Source organism: Ochotona princeps, chromosome 29 (genome assembly GCF_030435755.1).
Source record: "Ochotona princeps isolate mOchPri1 chromosome 29, mOchPri1.hap1, whole genome shotgun sequence".
In the NCBI taxonomy this organism is placed as follows: domain Eukaryota; kingdom Metazoa; phylum Chordata; class Mammalia; order Lagomorpha; family Ochotonidae; genus Ochotona; species Ochotona princeps.
In genome coordinates, this window is record NC_080860.1 from 18,254,356 (window position 1) to 18,277,154 (window position 22,799).

Below are 22,799 nucleotides of genomic sequence, written 5' to 3' on the forward strand. Positions count from 1 at the left end.
AGGGTCCCAAAGCATTGGGCCGTCCTCGACTGCTTCCCCAGGCCACAAGCAGGGAGCTGGATGGGAAGTGGAGCTGCTGGGATTAGAACTGGTGCCGATATGGGATCCCAGTGCTTGAAGGAGAAGATTCGCCAATTGGGCCATCATGCCAGCCCCAGGAGTTTAAGTTTCTAAAACAAGGGCCCGGCATGATGGCGTAGTGGTTAAGGTCCTCGCCTTGCACGCCCCAGGATCCCATATAGGCGCCGGTTCTAATCCCGGCAGCCCCACTTCCCATCCAGCTCCCTGCTTGTGGCCTGGAAAAGCAGTCGAGGACGGCCCAAAGCCTTGGGACCCTGCACCTGCATGGGAGACCCGGAAGAGGCTCCTGGCTTCAGCTTGGCTCAGCTCCAGCCGTTGTGGCGCACTTGGGGAGTGAATCATCGGATGGAAGATCTTCCTCTCTGTCTCTCCTCTCTGTATATCCACTTTTCCAGTAAAAAAAAAAAAAAAAAAAAAAAAAAACTTTTAAAAAAAAGTTTCTAACACAAGAACTCTAGGGACATGTTCAAAATGCAGCCATCAGTTCCTGATTCCCATTCATGCGTATCCCAGGAGACAGCGGTGATGGCTTGAATAACAGCAGTAGGATTTGGTGACTGACAAGAGATGGTCATTTGTCCTCAAGTCTAATTTGTCCAGGAGAGGGGCAGAGGCGAGGCTGTGCAAGCGACATTAGGGGCCATTATTAGTGCTGCCCCGGACCCCTTGCTGCTCTTAACACAGACACCGCCCCTGACTCCGGCATTCATTCCAGCCCAGCCTTATCACCTGCCACAGCCCCCTTGCCAGTTCTCTTCCTGTTTTGCCATAGAAAGGAACTGACCGTTGAGTGAATGACTTTGGGTGCGACTTTTTTTCCTCTCTATAGCCTGAGAAGATGGATGTCAGAGCTCACATTTAATGAGTGATAAAAATCGCTAGGATTACAGCTCTGCCCCCTGCAAGTCTGAGCGAGGACACAGACGGGAGGGGTCTTTGTGGTGGGAGGTGGGAATGAAGACAAGTGACCATGTGTGACCTCTTGGTCCTTAAAGATAGAATTCATGTAGCATAGAACTAGCCCTGTGCGAGTGTACGATTCGGTGGTTTTCAGCACATTCACAGAATTGTGCAACTGTCACCGCAGTCTAATTTTAAGACATTTCAGCACCCCAGAGGGAAGCCCTATAAAGTTAGCCCTCACCCTTCCTCCTTATCCCCTCACTTCTAATCTCCGGCAACCACGCAGGCGCTTCCTGCCTCTATAGACCTGCCAATTCTGGACAGTTCACACCAATGGCACCATTCATCCAGCATGTGCAGCGAGGTTCTAATCAAGAAACACCAGACCCAATTCCCACACGAATGACAAAGGGCCCTGCGGGGAAGCTGACATGGTGACAAGGATTGCACAGCCCCGCTCCACAGGCGCCACCTCTCATTCTTGTCTGCATCACGGCTCATCTGATGGAAAAAGCCATTAAATGGTTGAATTTAAGCGAACATTCTCTACACTGAGGGCAGCCTTGTAAATGCCAGGATCCCATATGGGCGCCAGTTCTAATCCTGGAGGCGCGCTTCCCATCCACCTCCCTGCCTGTGGCCTGGGAAAGCAGTAGAGGATGGCCCAAAGCCTTGGGACCCTGCACCCACATGGGAGACCCAGAAGAAGCTCCTGGCTCCTGGCTTTGGATCAGCTCACCTCTGGCCGTTGCACTCACTTGGGGAGTGAATCAGTGGATGAAAATCTTCCTCTCTGTCTCTCCTCCTTTCTGTATATCTGACTTTACAATAAAAATAAATAATAAATAAATCTTTAAAAAAAAAAGACAAGATGATGCATTCTATATGGCAAAGGAGTCCAGTAACACGTGGGCACTGCCCTGTGACTGGCACAGCTTTGGCAGCCATGCCAGAGACATAATTTGTGTCCTACCTTCTGACAGAAGCGGGTGGTGGGGCCGTCCTCCGCTGACTCGGCAAACTCTGTCCACGGCAGCTTCTCTCTCGTGCAGAAAGCAAAGGGCATAGCTGTCAGGAGGAGAAAGGGCAGGGTCACATCCTACGTGTGTGACCTTGGCAAGAGGGACGAGGGCTGAGGGCTCCTTAGCCCAGAAGCAGAAAGCCCCACGAGGGAGACAGTCCAGGCCTAGTTTCTGCGTTCTGACCCTGGCCATGGGCACTGGGCAAAGTCCACCCATCTAGGCTTCCTGGTCAAGTGTCTTTCCAATAACCTTAAAAATAACTAGCAGAGAGACCTCAAGAGATAGGTGCGCGGTCATGTTCATGAGAGCCAGAAGGTGGAAGTGACCCAAGTGTTCATTAATAAACTGGGAAACAAACTGTGGTTTCTCCATGCAATTCCATACTACTCAGCTTTAAAAGGGAAGGGATTTTTTTTTTTTAAAAAGTTTTATTTATTTTTATTGGAAAGGCAGATTTACAGAGAAGAGGAAAGATAGATATCACCCATCCACTGATTTACTCCCCAAATGGCCCCAATGGCCAGAGCTGAGTCTATTTGAAGCCAGGAGCTTCTTCCTGGTTTCCCACGTGGGTGCATGGTCCCAAGGTTTTGGGCTGTCCTCAACTGCTTTCCCAGGTCATAAACAGGGAGCTGGATGGGAAGTGGAGCAGCTAGGACACAAACCAGCACCCACATGGGATGTTGGGTCCCCAGGAGGATTAGCCAGTTAAGCCACAGGGCTGGTCCCAAGAAGGGTTTTTTGACAGGTGCCGCCAACAGCATACAGAGAGGAGGAGATACAGAGAATAGCTTCCATTTGCTGATTTACTCCCCAGGTGGCCACAACGGCTGGTGTTGAGCGGATCCGAAGCAGGGAACCAGGAGCTTCTTCTGCGTCTCCCACAGGGGTGCAGGGTTCTAAGACTTTGGGTTGTACTTAACTGCTTTCCCAGGCCACAAGCAAGAAGCCGGATGGGAAGTGGGGCCTCTTGGATATGAACCAGTGCCCATATGGGATCCTGGCACATGCAATGTGAGGAGGACTTTAGCCACTAGGTTACTGTGCCAGACCCTCAGATGGAATTGATTCTTGGCTTTAGCCTGGTCCAGCCGTGGCTGTTATAGGTCATTTGGAGAGTGAACTAACAAGCAGAAAATCTTTCTCTCCCTCTCTGCCACTCTGCCTTTCAAAATAATAAATACAAATGGCATTTGTTTTAACTGCTGTGCCAAATGCTTGCCTACCTCACCCCCTCCCCCCGAGTTCTCTGCCAGTCTGCTGGGGTGACCTTAGGTCCTCCTCTAATGGAACGTGGGTCCCTCATCACCTGGTCCACACTTCCCGGGGGCATTTCTGTGTTCTCTTCCCTATCTTTTCTGCTTCCTTCTGGGCTGTTGGCATATTTCAATTTTTCTTTCCAGTTCTTGCTCCCCGCAAGGGTAAGAACTTAAAGTGGATGCAACGGGGAGACCAGGATGGATTTAGAATGGAGACAGACTGAATATTACACATTCACATCTGTGCGTGAGTGTGGGCAACCCCATACAGAGAGACACCCATCGTTAGGGGGCATGGCTGCCTCTGAGGAGGGAGAATGGGAAGTGGCCAAAGAGGAATCCCGAAAAACCACTCGGAAGCTGAGAGCTAAGAACAGCTGCTCCCACATTCCTTGTCTCAGATGATGAAGTCTGCCCGGACTGAGCAGACTGGAGTTTAGTATGTACAAGGCTTTCTGGGAGTTTCATGGCACCCCCGTCTTGAAGCTTAACTCCTGCGTTGTGGGAAGTGGGTCTACTTGATGGACAGCTGAGGGAGTAGTGTTATGGAGCAGTGCTACATAGAAATGATGAGCCCTTTTTTTTTTTTTTTCCAGTTTTATTCCCTCCCACCTCTCTGCCTAGCTCCCCTAAAACAAATATTCACTTTAGATCTCTCCCCTCACAAGAACCCATATGCATTTTTTGAGATTTGCCTATATGAAGTTTCCAGATGTCTTATTGTTCTATTAACTCTGTACTACTTGTTAAAGAGTTATTTATTTGAAAGGACGCGTCATTGAGAGAGATCTTCTATCTGCTGGTCTACTACCCCCTACTCAAACGGCCACAACCGCTGGTGCTGTGCCAGGCTGAAGCCAGCAGCATCCTCTGAATCTCCCACATGGGTGCAGGGGCCTAAGTATGTGTATTATCTTCCATTGGTTTTCCAGGTACATCAACAGTGAGCTGGATTGCAAGTGGAGCCACTGGGACTTGAATTGGCACCTTTAAGGAATGCTAATGCTGAAGGCAGAGTCTTAGCCTGCCAGCCTCCAGCCCTACTGACTACCTTTTGAGGAGATGTTTGCAGAAATCTGCATGGTGTGATCAGGCAGCTTTTAACTGGTCTCGGCAATAGCCGTACGGCCTGAGAGTGGCAATTGCATCCAATATTTTCCAGACACTGAGCCCCGCGTCAGGTGAGGTAACAGGCAGCAGGTGAGACCCTGCTCATCTCACAGACGCCTAAGTCCCCACCTTCTTCCGGTCCTGGTGACTGGGGCACCACCTGTGTCCCCACGAGCCTCTGCCAGGCTTTGGTCCCAGGCTCCAGGCTCCCTTTAGGCAAGAGACCTGAACTATTTCAAGGAAGTCAAGCAAAAACAAAACAAAACAAAACAAAACAAAACAAAAAACACTGGGGATAACAAAAACTGCTCTGTAATGACCATAGATTCTCAGTTCTCAGGGCTTCAAGGAGTGACTCAGGGGCCCCCAGAGAACAGGGCGGGCCCATTCTGATTTCATTCTGAGTGGCTAAAGGGTTCCAGCTCTTTCTGCTTTCCATTGAATGGCTTCTTTTCCTGTTTACACAAACCTTTCATGTCAACAAGCTTCCAGCAGAAGGCCGTGCAGGGAGGGGGAGGCAGGGCAAGGTTGGTAGCAAAGTCCCAACTTCTGCTCCAAAAGGGAGGGGAAGGAATTCCCACACTCACTGATCCCATGATGCTGCTGCCATGCTGGATTCCCAACTGGGATCTGGCACTGTCTCCTGCAACGATCAGTCCACAGGGCAGGGGTGACTTGTAATGGGGGGTGGACACATGGCCTGGGAGAACAACAGTGAGTGCTCAGTTCTGCCTGGCTGAGTCCCCAGGGCCCCACAAAGGCACTGATGGATGACAGGGAGCTTCCAGACCCGATGAAGCCGGAAAACTGCACTCATAGTGCCTGCTATCATGTACCAGAGACTGCTGTAGCCACTGTTTAAAATAGGAAAGGGGGTGATGAAGGGAGGGACCAGCACTGGGGTGCAGTGGGTTGCCTGTCGATGCTGGTGTTTTATCGGACTGCTTGCCAGATTGGAGTTCCGGCTGCTCTGCTGCTGATCTAGCTTCCTGCTTACGTGCCTGGGAAGACGGTGGGAGATGGACCATGTGCTTGGGACTGGGCTGCTCACATGGGAGATCAGGATGGAGTTCCTGGTTCCCAGCTTCAGCTTAACCCATATTTGACTGTTGTGGTTATTTGGTGAGCCAACCAGATGCCAGAAGATTGTCTCTTGGCCTGGCACACTGGCTTAACTGGCTAATCCTTCCCCTTCAAGCACTGGGAGCCCATATGGGTGCTGGTTCACGTCCCAGCTGCTCTACTTCCCATCCAGCTCCCTGCTTGTGGCCTGGGAAAGCAGTCGAGGACGGCCCAAAACCTTGGGACCCTGCACCCACGTGGGAGACCTGGAAGAAGCTCCTGGCTCCTGGCTTCGGATCAGCACAGCTTCAGCCACTGCAGCCGTTCGGGGAATAAACCAGCAGATGGAAGTTCTTTCTGTCTCTCCTCTGTTATGTGCCTTTCCAATAAAAATAAATAAATCTTAATAGGAAAAAAAAATTGTCTCCTGTCAATCTGTTTTTCAAAGCAATCGCTCAATCAATTAATCTTTTAATAAAATAAATAGGGGCAGGGATATGGAAAACAAACAGAAGCAGTGGCATCAGGGAGCTTAATTAAGAGCCACGCTGGGGCAGGTATTCGATCTAGCAGTTGACTGCCACTGGGGCATCTGCTTCCTATCTTAGAGGGCCTGGGTTCGAGCCCCAGCTCTGGCTCTTGAGTTCAGCTTACTGCTTTTTAAAAAACTTCCATTTATTTAAAAAAAAATTTAGTTGGTTTTTGACAGATCCAATACGGTTTGCAGATAACGTTCGAAGAATATAACTATTACTGGCGTATTGTTCATGCACATTCTGGGGGTCAGGAGAGGATGCCTCAAGTGCTTGGGTCCTCGCCACCCACACGGGAGGCTGATTTTTCAGCTCCTAGCCTCAGCCTGGCCCAGCCCTGGTGGTTGCAGCGTTTGGGGAGTGAACCAGCAGTTGGGAACTCCTGCTGCCTTGCACAGTCTCTCAAATCAGTTTTTTTTTTTTTTAAAGAGAAAAATCATATAAACAAGAGTACAAGCATAAATGTGGCAACAGGAAACACAGCAAGAACTCCTGGATGGAGATGCAGCTCACACACACGGGCTCTATCCTGAAACACTGACATGATGACAAAGAGATTCTTCATGCAAAGGGCTAAGCCCACAAAGATGGGGCCCTGAGAGGAGATGACAGCCCAGAGCCATGGGAAGCTGGGGAGGCCAAGGAGGACTGTTCCAGGTCAGAGACAGCCAGGGCCTGTGGGCAGCAGAGGTGGCCAAGGTGAATCCCCACTCTCCACCATGGGCCCCCCAAAAGATGGGGAGGGCAGAGAGGGCTGATGAAAACCAGGAGGAGGAGGGACTGCCTCAGCAGCAGGTGGTTGCCTGGGCCCTGCCCCTCCGGGCTGGGAGTGGCCCCTCCAAAGCCAGGTAAGCCAGGGTCGGGGAGTGGGCAGTGTCAAGACGAAGGGGGCTGCTCTCCAAAACCAGGTAAGCTGGGGTGGGGGGGTATCTCTGTCAGGCAGGGCAGGGGCAGTGTCAAGATGCGGGGATCAAGTAAGCATCTCAGGCCTTTCCTTTCTGGCAGGAGAACGGAGAATCTTCTCTGGGGGAGTCTAGCGGCCTGCGCAGAATGACTCAGAGATGCTCGCATGGGAATTCATGGGATTACTGCTTAACCACTGCATCCCAGAATGGGGCCCAGTGGGTAAACCCCGGCCACAAACTCCACTCTAAAAATACAGAAGATCAGCCCCCTGGTGTTGTGGTATAGCGCGTTAAGCTGCTGTCTGCAACATCGGCATCCTATGTGAGCACCAATTGGAGTCCTAGCTGTTCTACTTCCAATCCAGCACCCTGCTAAGGCACCTGGGAAAGCAGCAGAAGATGGCCCAAGTGCTGGGGCCCCTGCCACCAACATGGGAAACTCGGAGGCAGCTCCCGACTCCCAGCTCCATCCTCACCTAGATCTAGTCATTGTGGCCATTTGTGAAGTGAACCCGTGGGTGGAAGATCTTTGTCTGTCACTTTCTCTCTGTAAACTCTTTCAGATAAATACAAAATCTTTTTTTTTAAAAAAGATATTCTTTAAAAAGAAATCCAAGGAGACTAAAAATAACTGAAGGCAAAAAAAGATTTTCTTCAAACTTCATAATAATATCCTTAGAAGTAGGAAAAAAATACCATCATGATGCAACAATAAGATGTAATTGTTTGGGGACTTTCAGACCCAAAGAACACTTGTAAGTTTGAAATATGGGGCCTGGCATGCTAGCCTAGTGGCTAAAGTACTCGCCTTGCATGCTCTGGGATCCCATATGGGCACCGGTTCTAAACCCGGTGGCCACGCTTCCCATCCAGCTCCCTGCCTATGGCTTGGGAAAAAGGTTTAGGACTGCCCAAAGCTTTGGGACCCTGAACCCGTGTGGGAGATCTGAAATAAGCTCCTAACTCCTGGCTCCTGGCTTTTGATTGGCTCAGCTCTGGCCATTGCAGCTACTCAGGGAGTGAATCTCTGTATATTTGCCTTTCCAATAAAAAAATAAATATTTTTAAAAAGTTAGAAATATGACAGTAGAAATGAAGACTGGGGTCTGTCACGGAGGCACAGTGTGCTAATCCTCTGCCCTGTGTGGTGCTGGCATCCCACATGGGCACCGGTTTGTGTTCTAGTTGCTCTACCTCCCATCCAGCTCCCTGCTTGTGGCCTAGGAAAGCAGTAGAGGATGGGCCACGTCCTTGGAACCTTGCACCCACGTGGGAGACCCGGAAGCTCCTGACTCCTGGTTTTGGATCAGCTCAGCTGCAGTCATTGCAGCCATCTGGAGAGTGAAGCAGCAGATGAAAGAAGCTAGCTCGCTCTCTTTCTGTCTCTCTGTCTCTACTCCTCTCTCTGTAAAAATCTACCTCAAAAAAGAGAAAGAAATGCAAGACTGGCTAGAAGGGTTGAATGACAAATTAGATGGGGTTGGCAGGAAGTTGAGTCAAAAGAGAAAGAAACAAAAATAAATAAATAAGAAAATACCTAGAAAAAAAAAACCGGGAATGAGTTTAGGGTTCCCACATCCGACTAGCAGGTGGGTCAGGAAGAAAGGAGAAGAGGAGACAAGCATTACATAAACATTAGATGAGGCTGTAATTTCAGATGGCGCTCATTTATCAGGAATCCCAAAATGGAATCAGTTGGGGCAAATGTCTCAGCATAGTAGGTTAGGCTGCCCCTTGGGATGTCTTCATCCCACATCAGAGTACCAGTTTGCACAGCCCTGTTTCACAGCTCCCATGCTATCATGTCCTAGGAGGCAGAGGAGGACGGCCCACGTGCCTGGGCCCCTGCCACTCACATGGGAGACCCGGCAGATGGAGTTTGTGCTGCTGGCTTCAGCCTGCCTCTGCTGTAAGCGTTCGGGGGAGCAAAGCGGTGGATAGGAAATCTCTGTCTCATTGAGTCTGCTTTTCAAGTAGATGAAAATTACAAGAAAAAGAAATGGGAGTCACTCATACTAACATTCAGCATCACTGAGCAGAAACCAAGTTACTGCCTGACCTGAGGAAGCAGGAGACAGGCATCGCATCTCCCAAGGGCTAGCATCCATCAGCCTGATCCAGACGGGCTCTGCTTCAATCCTTACAGAGACAGTAACCTGACACCCAGACAGCTAGTTTTGATTATTCTGTCTCCTGAAACCTTGGCCTTCTCTTTGTTCTGATTTTTGTTTTGTTTTAAGATTTATTTATTTGTTTGACAAGCTGAGTTACAAAGAGACAGGAGAGACAGATCTTCCATCTGCTGGTTCACCGCCCCCTAAATGTTGACAAAAGCTGGGGCTGTACCAGATCGAAGCTAGGAGCCAAGAGCTTCCTCCAGGTCTCCTATATAGATAGCAGTGGTCTGACCATCTGGGCCATCATCTGTTGCACTCCCAGGCATACTAGTAGGGAGCTGAATCAGAAATGGAGCATCCGGGGCTCAAACCAGCAACCCTATGAGATGCTGATGCTGCAGGCAGAGGCTTAATGTGCAGTGCCACAGCAGCAGCCCCATACTTCAGCTTTCTACAGCCCCTCTCTATCTAGAAAGCCAGATTCTTATGTTTGGCTTCATCAAAACATTCATTCTGTTCTACGGAATCAGGCATCATCTGGCTCTAGAATCACAAATAAAACCAATCAGACCTTTCCATTTGTTGTTCTTTTGACTTTGGACAAGAAAAGAGAGAGAGAAAGAGAGAGAGAGAGAGAGAGAGAGACTGATGATACAGGTCAAGACAACCTCCTAGTTGTGCAAGACTAAAATTTCTAGAATGGGAGAACCCACTGAGTACCCAGAATAATGGGTTGAAAGAAACACACACACCCCAGACATCATTGTGGCATCAGTCAAAATAAGAAAAAACTCTAGAATCTTCCAGAGATAGGCAGGTCATACAGCATGGGTCATCCACTACTCAACACTCACAGGTAGATGATGGAGTTGTGTGCTCAACCCCTACCTAGAAAGAACATATTTCTCACCTAGAACTCAACACCTATTACGCAAGATGTAGAAGAAACACATTTTGACATAATGCAAAGTCTCAAAAACGTTGACCTGTTCTGTGTTCCTTTTCAGGGAATCACTCCACCAAAATAGTGCTGGTGGTGAGGGGGTGTGCAACTGAGAAAGCAGAAGCTGTGGGATCTAAGAAAAACACAGGCACCAAAGGGCAGGGACTCTCCAGGGTGATGTTCAAGGGAGATTCCGGGCAGCAGCCATGTGGCCAGCAGAGGGGGCACCGAATCCAGACCAGAGTGGGTTGAAGGCTGGGGTGGGTTCCCAGGAGATGGGATTGAAAGGCTGCTTGCTGTGTTGGAATTGCTGTGTGTGGGGGGGTGGGTTTGGGTGGATATGTGGATGGGTGTGTGCAGGGGGGAGGGGAGGAGGTTGGGGAACCAGGAGGGAGCATTACTTTAGGGCTGAATTTGTGGCAGGTCGAATACAAAGCAAACTCCACAGAGCATGGAGCTTGAAGCAGGAAAGGAATCAGGGCTGTTAACGTGGCTTGGCGCAGGCAGGGTAGATTGGGGACAGACTCCGAAGGCTGCAAGTGAGGAGATGGGCCAGTGGGAGGCAAAGAGGTCAGGCAGTCAACAGACACGGCAAGGCTAAGAGCCCAGGAAGCAGCGAATGAAACACAGGTGGCTTTCTGAGCAGCTGGGCAACTTTTATTTTATTTTATTTTGGTAACGTACCTTGTGGTCCCATTTAAACCTATGGGAATGACTTTGTCAACATTCAAAATAACACAAAGGAAAAGGTACAGGGTACCAAAAGCATCGTCAAGGTACGTCAGAAAACTTGTGGAAAGATGAATTAAAAGGTAAACTTAGGGGCCAGAGTATCGGATAAGCCTCTATCTGCAGTGTCAGCATCTCATATGAGCACTGGTATTCGAGTACAGGCTGCTCCACTTCCGATCCACCTCCCTGCTTACCGACAGGGAGGCAGTAGAGAATGGTCCAAGTGTTGAAGGATCCCTGCACCCATTGAGGAGACCAGAAGCACCTCCTCGGGCTCGTGGCTTTGGCCTGGCCCAACCCTGAGACCTTTGCGGTCATTCTGGGAGAGAATGAGCAGGTGGAAGATTTCTCTGCTTCTCCCTCGGTAACTCTGCCTTTCAAATAAAAATCAAGAAATCTTTAGAATTTCCCTTGGTGCCAGAAACTGTTAAAATTTATAGCTTTCTCTGAATATGCATTCCCCATGAACTTCTGGAATATTCCCTTCCATACACAGGGGCCTCAAATTTATGCTGGGAGGCCAGTTCTGAGCTGAGATCTGAAGGTCATGAGTGAGGTGAGGAGTGCGTAGCAGAGGGCAGAAGATGAGCTGGGGGTAATTACAAAAGCCAAGGATGGCATTCTGGAAGCTTGGACCAGGGCACTGGGACAGAGGTACAGGCCTGAATGGAACATACAAGTTCAGACAATTGATTGGGGTGTGTGAAGAGGAGGAGGAGAAAGGCCAGGGTTCCTAGCAAGGGCCAGAAAGAGCTCTATCCACTAATTCACTCTCCAAACGCCTGCCACGGTCAGAGTTGGACCAGGCTAGAGTTGGGAGCCAAGAACTCAATCCATGTGCTTCCCATGTGAGTGGCAGGGACTCGGTTACTTGAGCCATCACCTGATGTCACCTTATGTTCAATTCAACAGGATGCTGGAGCCAGGCACTGAACGCAGACACTCTCACATGGGAATGCACGTTTCCTAACTAGTGTTTGAACCACTGGGCCAAATGCGAATTCTAAAGAAAGCAGACAATCCGGGGGCATGCCTAGCAGTTATGACACTGGTTAGGATGTCTGCATATCCCAGGCTGGAGGACCTGGGACTGCTCCCTGGCTCTGCTTCCTAATTTCAGCTTCTCTGTTAATGGGGATGCTGTGAAGGAATGGAGCTGGTGCATGTCTTTGGGTCCCTGACACGCACGTGGGAGATCTGGACTGAGTTTCCAGCTTCCAGCTTCAGCCTTGTCCAGACCTGGCTGTTGCGGGCATTTGAGGAGTGAACCAGTAGACGCAAGTTTGTCCCTCTCCCTCTTTCAAATAAGGGCTCAACAGCAGACACTTAGCAATAGGGAGATGAGGCCCCCCGTTGTCTGAGAAAGCATTGCAAGGGAGACTTACTCCACGCCTCCTGGAAGCAGATGATGTTGACGCCGCACATGGCGGCCACCTCTGTGATGGCTTCTATGCGTCTGTGGAGGGCTGAGACCTGATGATTTAGAAAGCAAGGATTAGCACCCAATCCATTTGCTCGCTGGGACCATTTTCAGAACTCATCTCAACGCACATGATACAACTAGACTCCGCCCTCCCACTCCCATCCCTGCCTCTCCCCGCCCCCCAGACCAGGTATGAAGAGGATGAGCAAGGTAGGGAGCTCTTGTCAGGTGCAAGGAAATGGTGGCAGTGTAGCGATGCTAGGTTCCAGAAACGCAGGTGCTGTTACCCTGATTCCCTCATCTGATAGTAGCAAGCCTGGGACCTGTTTCAGGGTGGGGGTGGGGATAGGAGGTTGCAAACAGGCATAAGTAAGGAAGGATCCATTTCGTCAGCAGAGCCTTCCTGGGCCTGGGACACACAGCCTGTTTGTCACTGCCTGCATTGATACCTGCCATCTGTCCTTTCCTCCGTGTGCACCTCATCGTCTGACAAGCCAATCATTCTGGTTTGGTTCCATCTTCAAGCTCTGAGGTGCGCCCCCTTGGTCAAGAGTGTCTTTCCTCCAACCCAGTCTTGCCAAGGGTATCACAGGTCATCCCTCTGTAGTGGGATCAGTGGTAGTGGTGGTGGTGGTGGTAGCGGGGGACAGCAAGCAGGTGCCTCCCAGTTTGTGGGCAGCCACCTTCACTGCAGTGCTCTTCTGTCACTGTTTTTTTGTCAGCACCCCTCCTTCCATCCCGGGAACCTGACAAAGTTTCTTGGAGCTGGGAAGCAGGCACACCCGGCACCTTGCTGTTCTCAGCAAGTCCCCAAGCTCTCAGGAGACACTGAGGCGTGCCTGGGCTAAGGAGCCAGGCAGACAGCCCAGAGAGCACATTCTGTCCTGTTAAGAGGCTATGCCTTCCCTGAGAGATTTGTGGACAGCACTGGCTGTGTGCACACTGGGTGTTGGCCATCAGTAGAGTGTCCTTCTAAGATGTCATGGGGGTAGAGGGTGTGGCAGCCATATCCCCAGTCCTGTGACCCAACAGTCCGGGAGGGGAGTAACAGGGACACAGGTGCCAACAACGCATCCAAGAGACAAAACGGCAATGGAGGCCCAGAGGGCTTGTCATCCAAAGACATTTGTCATTGCAAAGAGAGGACTGATGTGAAGGTCGACACACAGCCCAGCCTGGCATACACATTCCTGAGGCTTCTCCAATGACCTGGAGGGGTCTCAGGCACCCCAGTATGTTCCCCCAAATAAAGGGAAGTCACAGCTTGGCAAAAGAAAGGGGACTGCACCTGCTCTGCCACAGGGGCATCTGTGGGGAGGGGCGTTCTGTTCTGCACCAGCCCCACACGCACGAGGCGGGGTGGTCTCAGCTGCTCCTCGGCTGCCTGGAAGCCATAGCCTTGCAGTTCGAAGTCCCCTCTGGCGGCGGCTTCCCAAGCACCACTGGGCAAATCCAGCTTCCTGAAATGAGACAATGCTGATGCTTAAATGCTGGGTTTAAAATCCTGCTTCCAATATCTCGTAGTTGTCCATGTACTGGAGGAGGGGGCTGGGGGTACCCTGGTGAGGTGTTCCATGCTGGGGACGATGCCAAGTCTGGACTTAGGCAATGGGGAAGCTGCAAGCAAAGAGGTGGTGTGCCTGGCCCCCAGCCAAGGAGGGCGTCAGGGTAACCAATTAAGAGACACTCATGTTTCTAGAGTGGCAGAAAATCAGGGCAGTGATTACTAAAGTCTACAAAAGTCAAAGGAACAGATGTAAAAAAAAAAAAAAGTTTTCAAAGGAGAACCAGAGGTTACGTGGAGCCTTCGGAATGGGACCAGCTATGACGGGAGAGGGGGACTCGAGAGGGGGAGACATCAGTGGGCTATTTAAACAGCGTGATGCTGGCGTGACTCTCCTTACATGGGGCCAGTCCCACACCTGATGCCTTGTGGACTCGGCCAGCCCAGGTGTTTAGACTAAAGATCTAAGTGCTCGCCCAAATCTGTGGTTCATTAACAAAACCTCCCACTGAAGTGACCACTGGCCAGCCAGCAAACACCTCGTGATGCCCGCTGTGTGCCTAGGGCTGGGGTTAGGGATGAAACTCACAGACACATGGGACATGGCCCCTGGCTGGCGGCCAGGAAGAGCTCACCATGTTAGGACAAAGAGGATTATGAAATACCGCAGGGAACGCATCAAAAAATAACCTGACAGTCATTATCTAATAATAATATTTCTCTCCTACTTTAAATCACTTTCTTAAAGACATTTCTTTCAAAAATCACAGCCCTGTCAATCTGAGCCCCTCCACCCCACCCCTCCACGTTGCCGCCCCCCTACCAGGCATTCTTTTTTTTTTTTTTTTTAAACGTGACGGAGTCCTGACAAGCTCCAAGTTCGGTTCCGCCCCTGACAATCAGCCTTGCTTTTCAAATAGGCAAGATTCCCTCCTCCCCTCTGGCAGGTTAGAAATAGCAGCAGTGCCCACACCGTGCCTGCCCCCCATATGCCTGCCTGCCTCCCAAGTCTTCCCACTCTTAGGCAAGGGCCCTCCCTACCTCCCACCCCACTTTTTTTTTTTGTCGGGGGGTGGTTAGCAATGGCCTCAAGGCAACTTGTCCTTGGCGGACCTGATCACAAGATTTTTCCAGAAACTGCCAGCTAGGAACTGACTTGGGGAAGCAAAATGAGGTCCTTGGGCACTTTGGGGATGTGCTCTCTTCCCAGGAATGTGGGACACATATGCCCGGCTGTGGCCACTTTCCAACTGACCCCTCTCTCCGTGATCAGCACTATGTCCCTACTCCCCCCTTCCATCTATCCTGAGTTCTGTCTCTACTTCTGCCAGCCCTGGGGATGTCTACCTCCTCACGCCTCTCCCTCTCCCCTGCCCACCCCTTCACCAGTTTCTGGTGGACATACATTCTTAGGGGCTCCAGGCCATGCCATGCCATGCCATCCTCCAAAATCTAGCCTTGGTCTGGAGTCCTGCCTCTTCTATGCTGTCCATGAGACCTCTCTGCTCTCCTGTTACCTACAACAGTCACTGACCATGTCCTATCCTGTTGTGTCTGGGACCAGTACTATGGCACAGCCAGTTAAGCAGCTACCTGCAACACCAGCCTACTATTTCAGAGCATGGGTTCAAATCCTAGCTGCTCTGCCTCTGATCCGGCTCCCTGCTAATGTGCCTGGGAGAGCAACAGCAGATGGTCCAAGTACTTGGGCATCTGTCAGCCATGTGGGAGATGACACTGGACACAGTCCCTAGTTCCTGCTTTGTCCTATCTGGCTCAGTCTTTAGAGCCATTTGTGAGTGCACCAGTAGCTGGAAGATTGATCTTTCTCTTTCCAATAGTTCTTTCCTGTGTGTTTGTGTGTGTGTGTGTGTATTATTAGTGTGTGTGTGGTGGGGGGTGTATTAATAAAAAGAACCCAAGGGCCAGTGCTGTAACATAGCAAATGAAGCTGCTACCTGTGACACTGGCATCCCATATGATTGTTGGTTTGTAACCTGGCTGTTCCACTTCTGATCCAGTACCTTGGGCTCCTGCCACTCACACAGGAGACCCGGAAGAAGCTCCTGGCTTCGACTTGGATTAGCCCTGGCCATTGTGGCCACTTGAAGAGTAAACCAGCAGACAGAAATGCCCTCTTTCCCGAACTCTGTAATTCTGATTTCCAAAGCAGTAAATAAATCTGGGTCTGGCACAACTGCTCAATTGGCTAATCCTCCCTTTTCAAGGGCTGGAATTCAATATGGGCACCAGTTCATGTCCTGAATGCTCCATTTCCCATCCAGCTCCCTGCTGCCTGTGGCTTGGGAAAGCAGTTGAGGATGGCACAAAGCCTTGGGACCCTGCACCCACATGGGAGACCTAGAAGTTGTTCCTGGCTCCTGGCTTCAGATCAGCTCTGGCCATTGTGGCTACTTGGGGAGTGAACCAGCAGACGGAAGATCTTTCTTTCTTGCAACTTCTTCTCTCCATAAATCTGGCTTTCCAATAAAAATAAATCAATCTTACAAAAAACACAGCCAATTAAGAAATAAATGTTAAAAGAAAAGGACCCAAACTATACTTACGTAATAGCATATGCTGGCAGATTCTACAAGCCTGTGCTATACCCCTGAAGACTCTGCACAGCGAACGTGGCAGGGATGAGGGGCTGAGTATTTGTATCTCCTTGCTCCAAAATCAGATGTTGGAATCCTCACCCCTACTGGGAAGTGAGCAGGTCATAAGAGTGGAGCACCGCAGGATGAGCAGTGCTTATAAGATCAGAAGGAGCCTGCTTGCCCTAGCATATCTGGGCACCAGGAAGCACACCCTCACTGGATACTCAATCTCCTGGCACCTTTAACTTGATGTTTCCGCTCATGAAGAAAATACACCTGTGGTTCGCAAGCTGAAGTTAAATCTGTAGCATGTCAGCATAGCCTCCTGAGAGGACTACGACAGGTGCCATCAGCCACAGCCCAGCAGAGCAGAGGCTAGGGACAGAGCCAGCACTTTCTTTCCCAGGGTCCCCCTATCCGACAATCCTGTCTCCAGCCCTGTAGTTGGTCTTTGGTCTCTCCCACCCTGGACCCACCCTCCTGGCCTGACTTCTTCCTTTCTTTTTAAAGATTTATTTATTTTTAGGGAAAGTCAGATTTACAGGGAGGAGAAGAGACAGAGAGATCTTTCACCTGCTGATTCATTCCCCAAGTGGGCACAGCAGCTGGAACTGCACCGGCTGTTCCCCTTGCATTCCAACTTCCTGCTAATGGTCTGAGAAAGCAGCAGAGGATGGCTCAAGTTCTCAGACCCCTGCACTCATGTAGGAGATCTGGAATAAGCTCCTGGCTACTGGCTTGTGACCAGCCAGCTCCAGCCATTACGGTCGTTTGGGGAGTGTACCAGCTAATAGAAGTTCTCTTTTTTTCTTCTAAGTCTTTCAAATAAAAATAAATATCTAAAAAAATCCCTCAGAGTTTAAACATACTTATAGAGGGAGGAAAATATCAAATGGTCACAAAGGCTATAAAATAAAAGCTAAGTTCCCCTCTCTAGCCCACCACTAAATCCCAGCTGCCAACCACAGTCAGGGCCAACATCTGCATGTATCTTTCCAGGGGGTTTCAATTGTGTGTGTGTGTGTGTGGGTGTGTGTTGGTGTGTGTGATGAACACAATGACAGTGTTCTGTATTTTCTGCTTCACCCTTGTCTTTTCCCCTTGACAACACAGCACTTCAATGAAGTCACAGGAAAAAAAAAAACCAATGAAATTAAAGGATAGGCTTATTTTGGTGTCAAAAAATTATCACATAGTTTGCTTTTATTGTTTAAAGATTTATCAACTTTTATTGGAAAGTCAGATTTACAGAAAGAAGGAGAGATGAAAGATCTTCCATCCCCTGGTTTACTCCCCAAGTGGTTCCAATAGCCAGAGCTGAGCCAATCTGAAGCCAGGAGCCAGGAGCTTCCTCTGGAGCTTCCACACAGGTGCAGGGTACCAAGGCTTTTGGGTCATGTTCTACTGCTGTCCCAAATAAGAAGCCGAATGGGAAGTGGAGCAGCTAGGACATGAACCGGCACCCACACGGGAAAACACGTGAAGACTTTAGCCACTGAGCCATCACACTGGACCTTTATAGTTTTATTCCCCCCATATTATGCAGTTTCCACAAACTTTCTGAAGACCTCTTGCAAGTATGGATTTCAAATTTTCTTTGCACCAAAATTAAGGTTTTAAAAGACTTATTTATTTGTTTTGGAAAGACATATCAGATTTATGCAGAGAATGAGAGACAGAGAGAAATATCATCCATCTGCTGGTTCACTCTCCAAATGGCCACAATGACCTGAGCTAAGCTGATCCAAAGCCAAGAGCCAGAAGATTCTCCTAGGTCTCCCACGCAGGTGCAGGGTCATCCTCTACTGCTTTCCCAGGCCATAAGCAGGGAGCCAGATGGGAAGTGGAGCAGCCAGGACACAAACCGGCATCCTAATGGGATCCCAGTGCTTGCAAGGTGAGGATTTTACCGTTGAGCCATCATGCTGAGCCCAAAATGAACTTTATCATTCTATCATCCATGAACACCTGCCCTTTATGATTACCCCTAGACCTACCACATCCCCCATTATAGCTGTCGGAGTCGGTCCAGTTAGCAACACAGAAAACCACGTGTTGTAGTTAACAGACCTGCATCTCTTATTTGAGCAGCTATGTTCAAATTCCAGCTCCACTTCCACTCCCAGCTTCCTGCTCATGTGCACCCTGGCAGGCAGCAGGAGATGGTTCAAGGACATCTGCAGCCTCCTTGGGCTCCTGGCTTCACCAGGAGCTCCCCCATCCCCCTATACACTTCCCTCAGTTCAGCCTTCCCTCCCATACCCTCCTCCACAGAGCTGGGTTCCCTGGCTCTCACTCACCACCTCGGGAACAGCCAACAGTCTCTCCCTTGCTACAGCCACTAGCCTCCCTGCTGTCCACACTTGAATGACATCTGAATACCAACCCCTATCCCCACTGCCTCCAGGCCTTGCACCTCCCCCACCTCAGTTTCCCTATTTCTTCTGATCCCTTCAACATCCAGGTTCTCCGGCTTTCCCTCTGGACTATTCCTTGACTTGGCCTTCTCCAAGACAGCACCCAAGATCAGCCACCTCCCGCCCCAGGGCCCACCCACGCACAGAATCCAGCCAACAGTCTCCTTCTAAGACCCCCAAAGGCACTAGCTATAGCATAAAGGATATCCACAACTTAATCCCCAGAGCCTGTGAAAGTGACCTTACTTGGATAAAGAGTCTTCACAGATGTCATTAAGGTAAGGATCTTAGGAGATCACCCTGGATTATCTGGGTAAGCCATAAAGCTAATAATCAAGTATATCAGTCAGCTTCCCAACATGTTAACTTAACAGAGGGCCATGGAATATGGACACAGGTTTATTTTGGTTCCTGGTTTTGGAGGTTTACAGTCCAAGCTCACACAGGTTCCACCTGGTCCAGCTGTCTGGGGAGGATAGCCATGGCAGAGCTCATATGTAGAGAAAGGGTTACATGGTGAGCCAGAAAGCAGAGAACAGATTATTACCCTGCCTGGGGCCTTCATGGCCAACCATCTTGTAAGAACTACCTTCTTGGGGCCTGGCGCAATGGCCTAGCAGCTTAAGTCCTCACCTTGAACCTGAGGGGCTCATTTTTCCAAGAACCCATCACTCTTGGGTTTTTCTGCAGTCTGGGCCAGTGTACTGAGTTCCCAGAATCCACTCTGGCTATTCCTGGTCACTGTCTGGGGTGTACCCCATGTCACTGACCAACCATCTCTCTGACATGTGCAATCTCCAGTGTGAGCAGGTCCCCTGGCATCTGGGGACAGGAGCCCCTTCTGTTGACCACCTCTTTCCCTTTCAGGATGTCCGACAACCACAGCCTCCCCACCCCGCCATGGTGAGACTCCTGACTGTTCCCACCCCTAAACATGGAAACTCCTTTAAGCTTTCCCAGAATCCTTCCCTCACAACCTAAGCCAACTATCAGTAGTTGGAAAGCCCCCAAGGACAAGCACCATGGCCTTTTCATCCTTATAACCCTCAAGGTCCTAGATGAAAATAGGTACTTGGCAAATGATTGTTGAACGAATGGATTGCTCATTGGTTATGTCTTCAAAATGGACATTTGGTGCTCTCTGGGGATTTTATCCATTTGGCACAAAGCCCCATTTAGCTCATTCACTCAACAAACATTTACGAAGTGCTATCTTAGTCTTGGACATAGCAAGTAATTCAGACAAGTCACGAACGGAGTTTGGAGCCTGAAGGAGGGAATGAGGACTCTGGGCCTTCCCAGGCCATCACAGAGGTAGTCATGTCCAAAATGGGATTTGAGGAATTAGCAGGAATTTACATGCAACAAGAATTTTTCATGAATAATGATTTTCTATTTTCATTTGCAGCCAAATGCCATCTACCTGTCAGGATTGGACAAGTACAAAAGTTTATTAAAGTTTATGGTTCTTATTAAAACTTTATTAAAATATGGAAGGGTTAAGTGTACAGTGGAACAGACCCAAACAAAGAAAGTGGGAGAGAGATACAAAGGAAAGTCACCTATTCCATCATTGCCAAGACCCACAGTGAAGGAGTTGGTGTGATGATACAGCAAGCTAAGGCCCTGCCTGCAGCACCAGCATCCTAATATGGATCCTGGTTGTTCTGCTTCCAATCCAGCTCTCTGCTTATGGCCCAGGAAAGCAGCAGAAGAGAGCTCAAGAGTTTGGAACCCTACACCTACATGGGAAACCCAGAAGCTCCTGGTTTCCAACTTTGGACCAGCCCAGCTCTGGCTCTTGGAGTCATTTGGGGAGTGAACCAGCAGATGGAAAATCTCTCCCTCTCTTTCCAGTAAAATAAATAAAAATTTAAAAAGATCCATGATGAGGCCTGTCAATCACTGTCTCGTGCCCACTGGTCTTCCTTTTCCAACCCATTGTAGTCCCTCCCCATCCTGGAGGAATCCAAACACTCAGATAAATGTCTCTTGTATGCCATGACCTCAATCCTATTCTAGAATGTGCCCTAGCCAGTCACCTGTGTGGAAAATGTTCTTCTTTTCCTGGATTTCCCTCTCCTTGACACCCACAAATCCTTATCTTTTTCCAAGAGAATGTCCATTTTGTCCTTAAACTAATTCCCATGTCTAGAAACAGACAAACCCCTGGCTTTATGAAGTCACTTTCTTTGGGAGCGTCAGCCCTAAGTTACTTCCCAGGTGCCTGTCCTTTTTTTAAAATATTGAGAGACTGAGCTCACATTGGCTGCTTAACTCCTAAATGAGGACAGCCTTGGGAAGGGGTCCTGGGGGAGAGGAAGGAAGTCAAGCCAGGAGCTGGAAACTCAATTCAGGTTTCCCTACATGGGTGGCCGGAACCCCGCTCTCCCCCCTCCAATTTATTTATTTGAAAGACAGATTTATATAGAGAAGGAGAGACAGAAAGATCTTCCATCTACTGGTTCATTCCCCAAATGGCTGCAACAGCTGGAGCTGAGTTGATCTGAAACCAGAAGTTAGGGGCTTCTTCCAGGTCTCCCACATGAGTGCAGGGTCCCAAGGATCTGGGCCATCCTTTACTGCCTTTCCCAGGTCACAAGCAGGGAGCTGGATGGTAAGCGGAGCAGCTGGGACATAAACCAGTACCCATATGGAATGCTGATGCTTGAAGGGGAAGAATCAACCTATTGTGCCACAGTGTTGGCCCTCAGAAACCCACTTTTTAAAAGATTTTCAAATGTATTTGAAAGGCAGTTACAGAGAAAAGAGATTGAATGATATTCCATCTGCTGATTCACTTTCCAAATGCCTGAGATTAAGCCAGACGGAAGCCACAAGCCCAGAATTCCGACCCAACAGGTGTTTCGTTAGGGTGGCAGTGGCCCAAGTCCATGACGGTCTTCTTCTGCTTTACAAGGCATATTATCAGGGAACTGGATAGGAAGTGGAGCAGTTGGGACTTGAACTGGCACTCCCATGAGACGCTGGTGTTACAGGGCTATTGCCACCATGCTGGCTCCTGGGAACCCAATCATTTGATCTGTCACCTCTGGTGTGACCTATCCCTGAGGGTCTGCCTGAACAGGAAGTTGGACTCAGGATCCAAGGCTGGGGACCGAACTCAGGACCACTGTTTGAGAATGTGAGTGCCTTCATGGTCACGTCAAAGGCCTGCCACCTGTCCCCTGTCCCCCACCACATGATCACTCTTGACAGGTGCAGTGGAAAGTGGTACAGCCAGAGAGCTGTGGAAAAGGCCTTCATGCTCACCCAGCATCAAATTCAGTATCGCCTCCACCAGGTGTGGAAACCCCCGGATGTGAGGATTGGCTTCTCTGAGCTGCACAGCCACAACAGCTGTGAACTACGGATTCAACCAACGCCTGCCCGGGATAGGTGAGCTCATCAGGTTCTGGTCACTCAAGGTCACTGTCACAAGGTCACGGACAGGCATCCTGGCCGTGCAGTTGGCATGAAGCGGCACAGCACCCACAGAGGAGCTAGGAAGTGAAGGCTCAGACTCTGGTTTGTGTTCTGAGCCCTGGAAGTTCCTTTCTGCACTTGGAGCAAGCCCAAGTGCAACCGGATAGGGTTTACATTTTAAAAAGAGATCCTTCTGGTAGGCACAGGAAAGAAAGCACGGAGAGAAATGGGGTCAGGGTCCGGTCAGAGCCATGCCCCCAGAAGGCCCCAGTGATGGGCACAGCTTGCTGTGAGTAGGAAAACATTTGCATGGAGGGCAATGGCTCTTGGGGCTTGCCAGAGTGGTAAGGGTTCCTTTGCCAACTGGGTTCAGCTGGCCTTCACCTCCAGGGTCTCTGAGACCCAGGCCTCTGCAGAGAAGGAGAATCTGGGGTTGAGGGAGGGAAAGCTGGACAATCAGCATGCCTGGTCTTAGGGGGCTTTCATTGGAGGCACTGACCTGCCTGGTCACACGCAGAGGACAAGCCTAGCTCTGGGGAGGTCCCTCAAAATGGGGAGGGGCGTTAGGATGGTCACAGAGAAAGTTGTGGAGGTTCAAAACCTCCCCTTTAGTTTATATTAGTTTGCAAAGGTCACTGCAGGATGCCACCAACCCAGAGGCTTGTTGGGTCTAGATCTTCTACAGTCTCTGCTCAGCTACTAAAGATTTCATCTTCACCCTCTGGGGACACCTGCTCCGCCCACCCCCGTGCCCCCAATTCA

At 49.9% G+C, this 22,799-nt stretch overlaps 1 protein-coding gene across 1 annotated transcript in view; it reads right to left on the reverse strand.

Moving 5' to 3' along the window:
- UPB1 (beta-ureidopropionase 1) overlaps positions 1-22,799 on the reverse strand; it is a 39,231-nt gene that overhangs the window by 16,204 nt on the left and 228 nt on the right. Inside the window, exons 2-4 of the mRNA XM_058656497.1 lie at positions 13,379-13,550; positions 12,053-12,140; positions 1,958-2,052 (exon numbers count right to left, since the gene is read on the reverse strand). Of these exons, the coding sequence (XP_058512480.1) occupies positions 1,958-2,052; positions 12,053-12,140; positions 13,379-13,550 (355 nt within the window). The remainder of the gene's footprint in view (positions 1-1,957; positions 2,053-12,052; positions 12,141-13,378; positions 13,551-22,799) is intronic.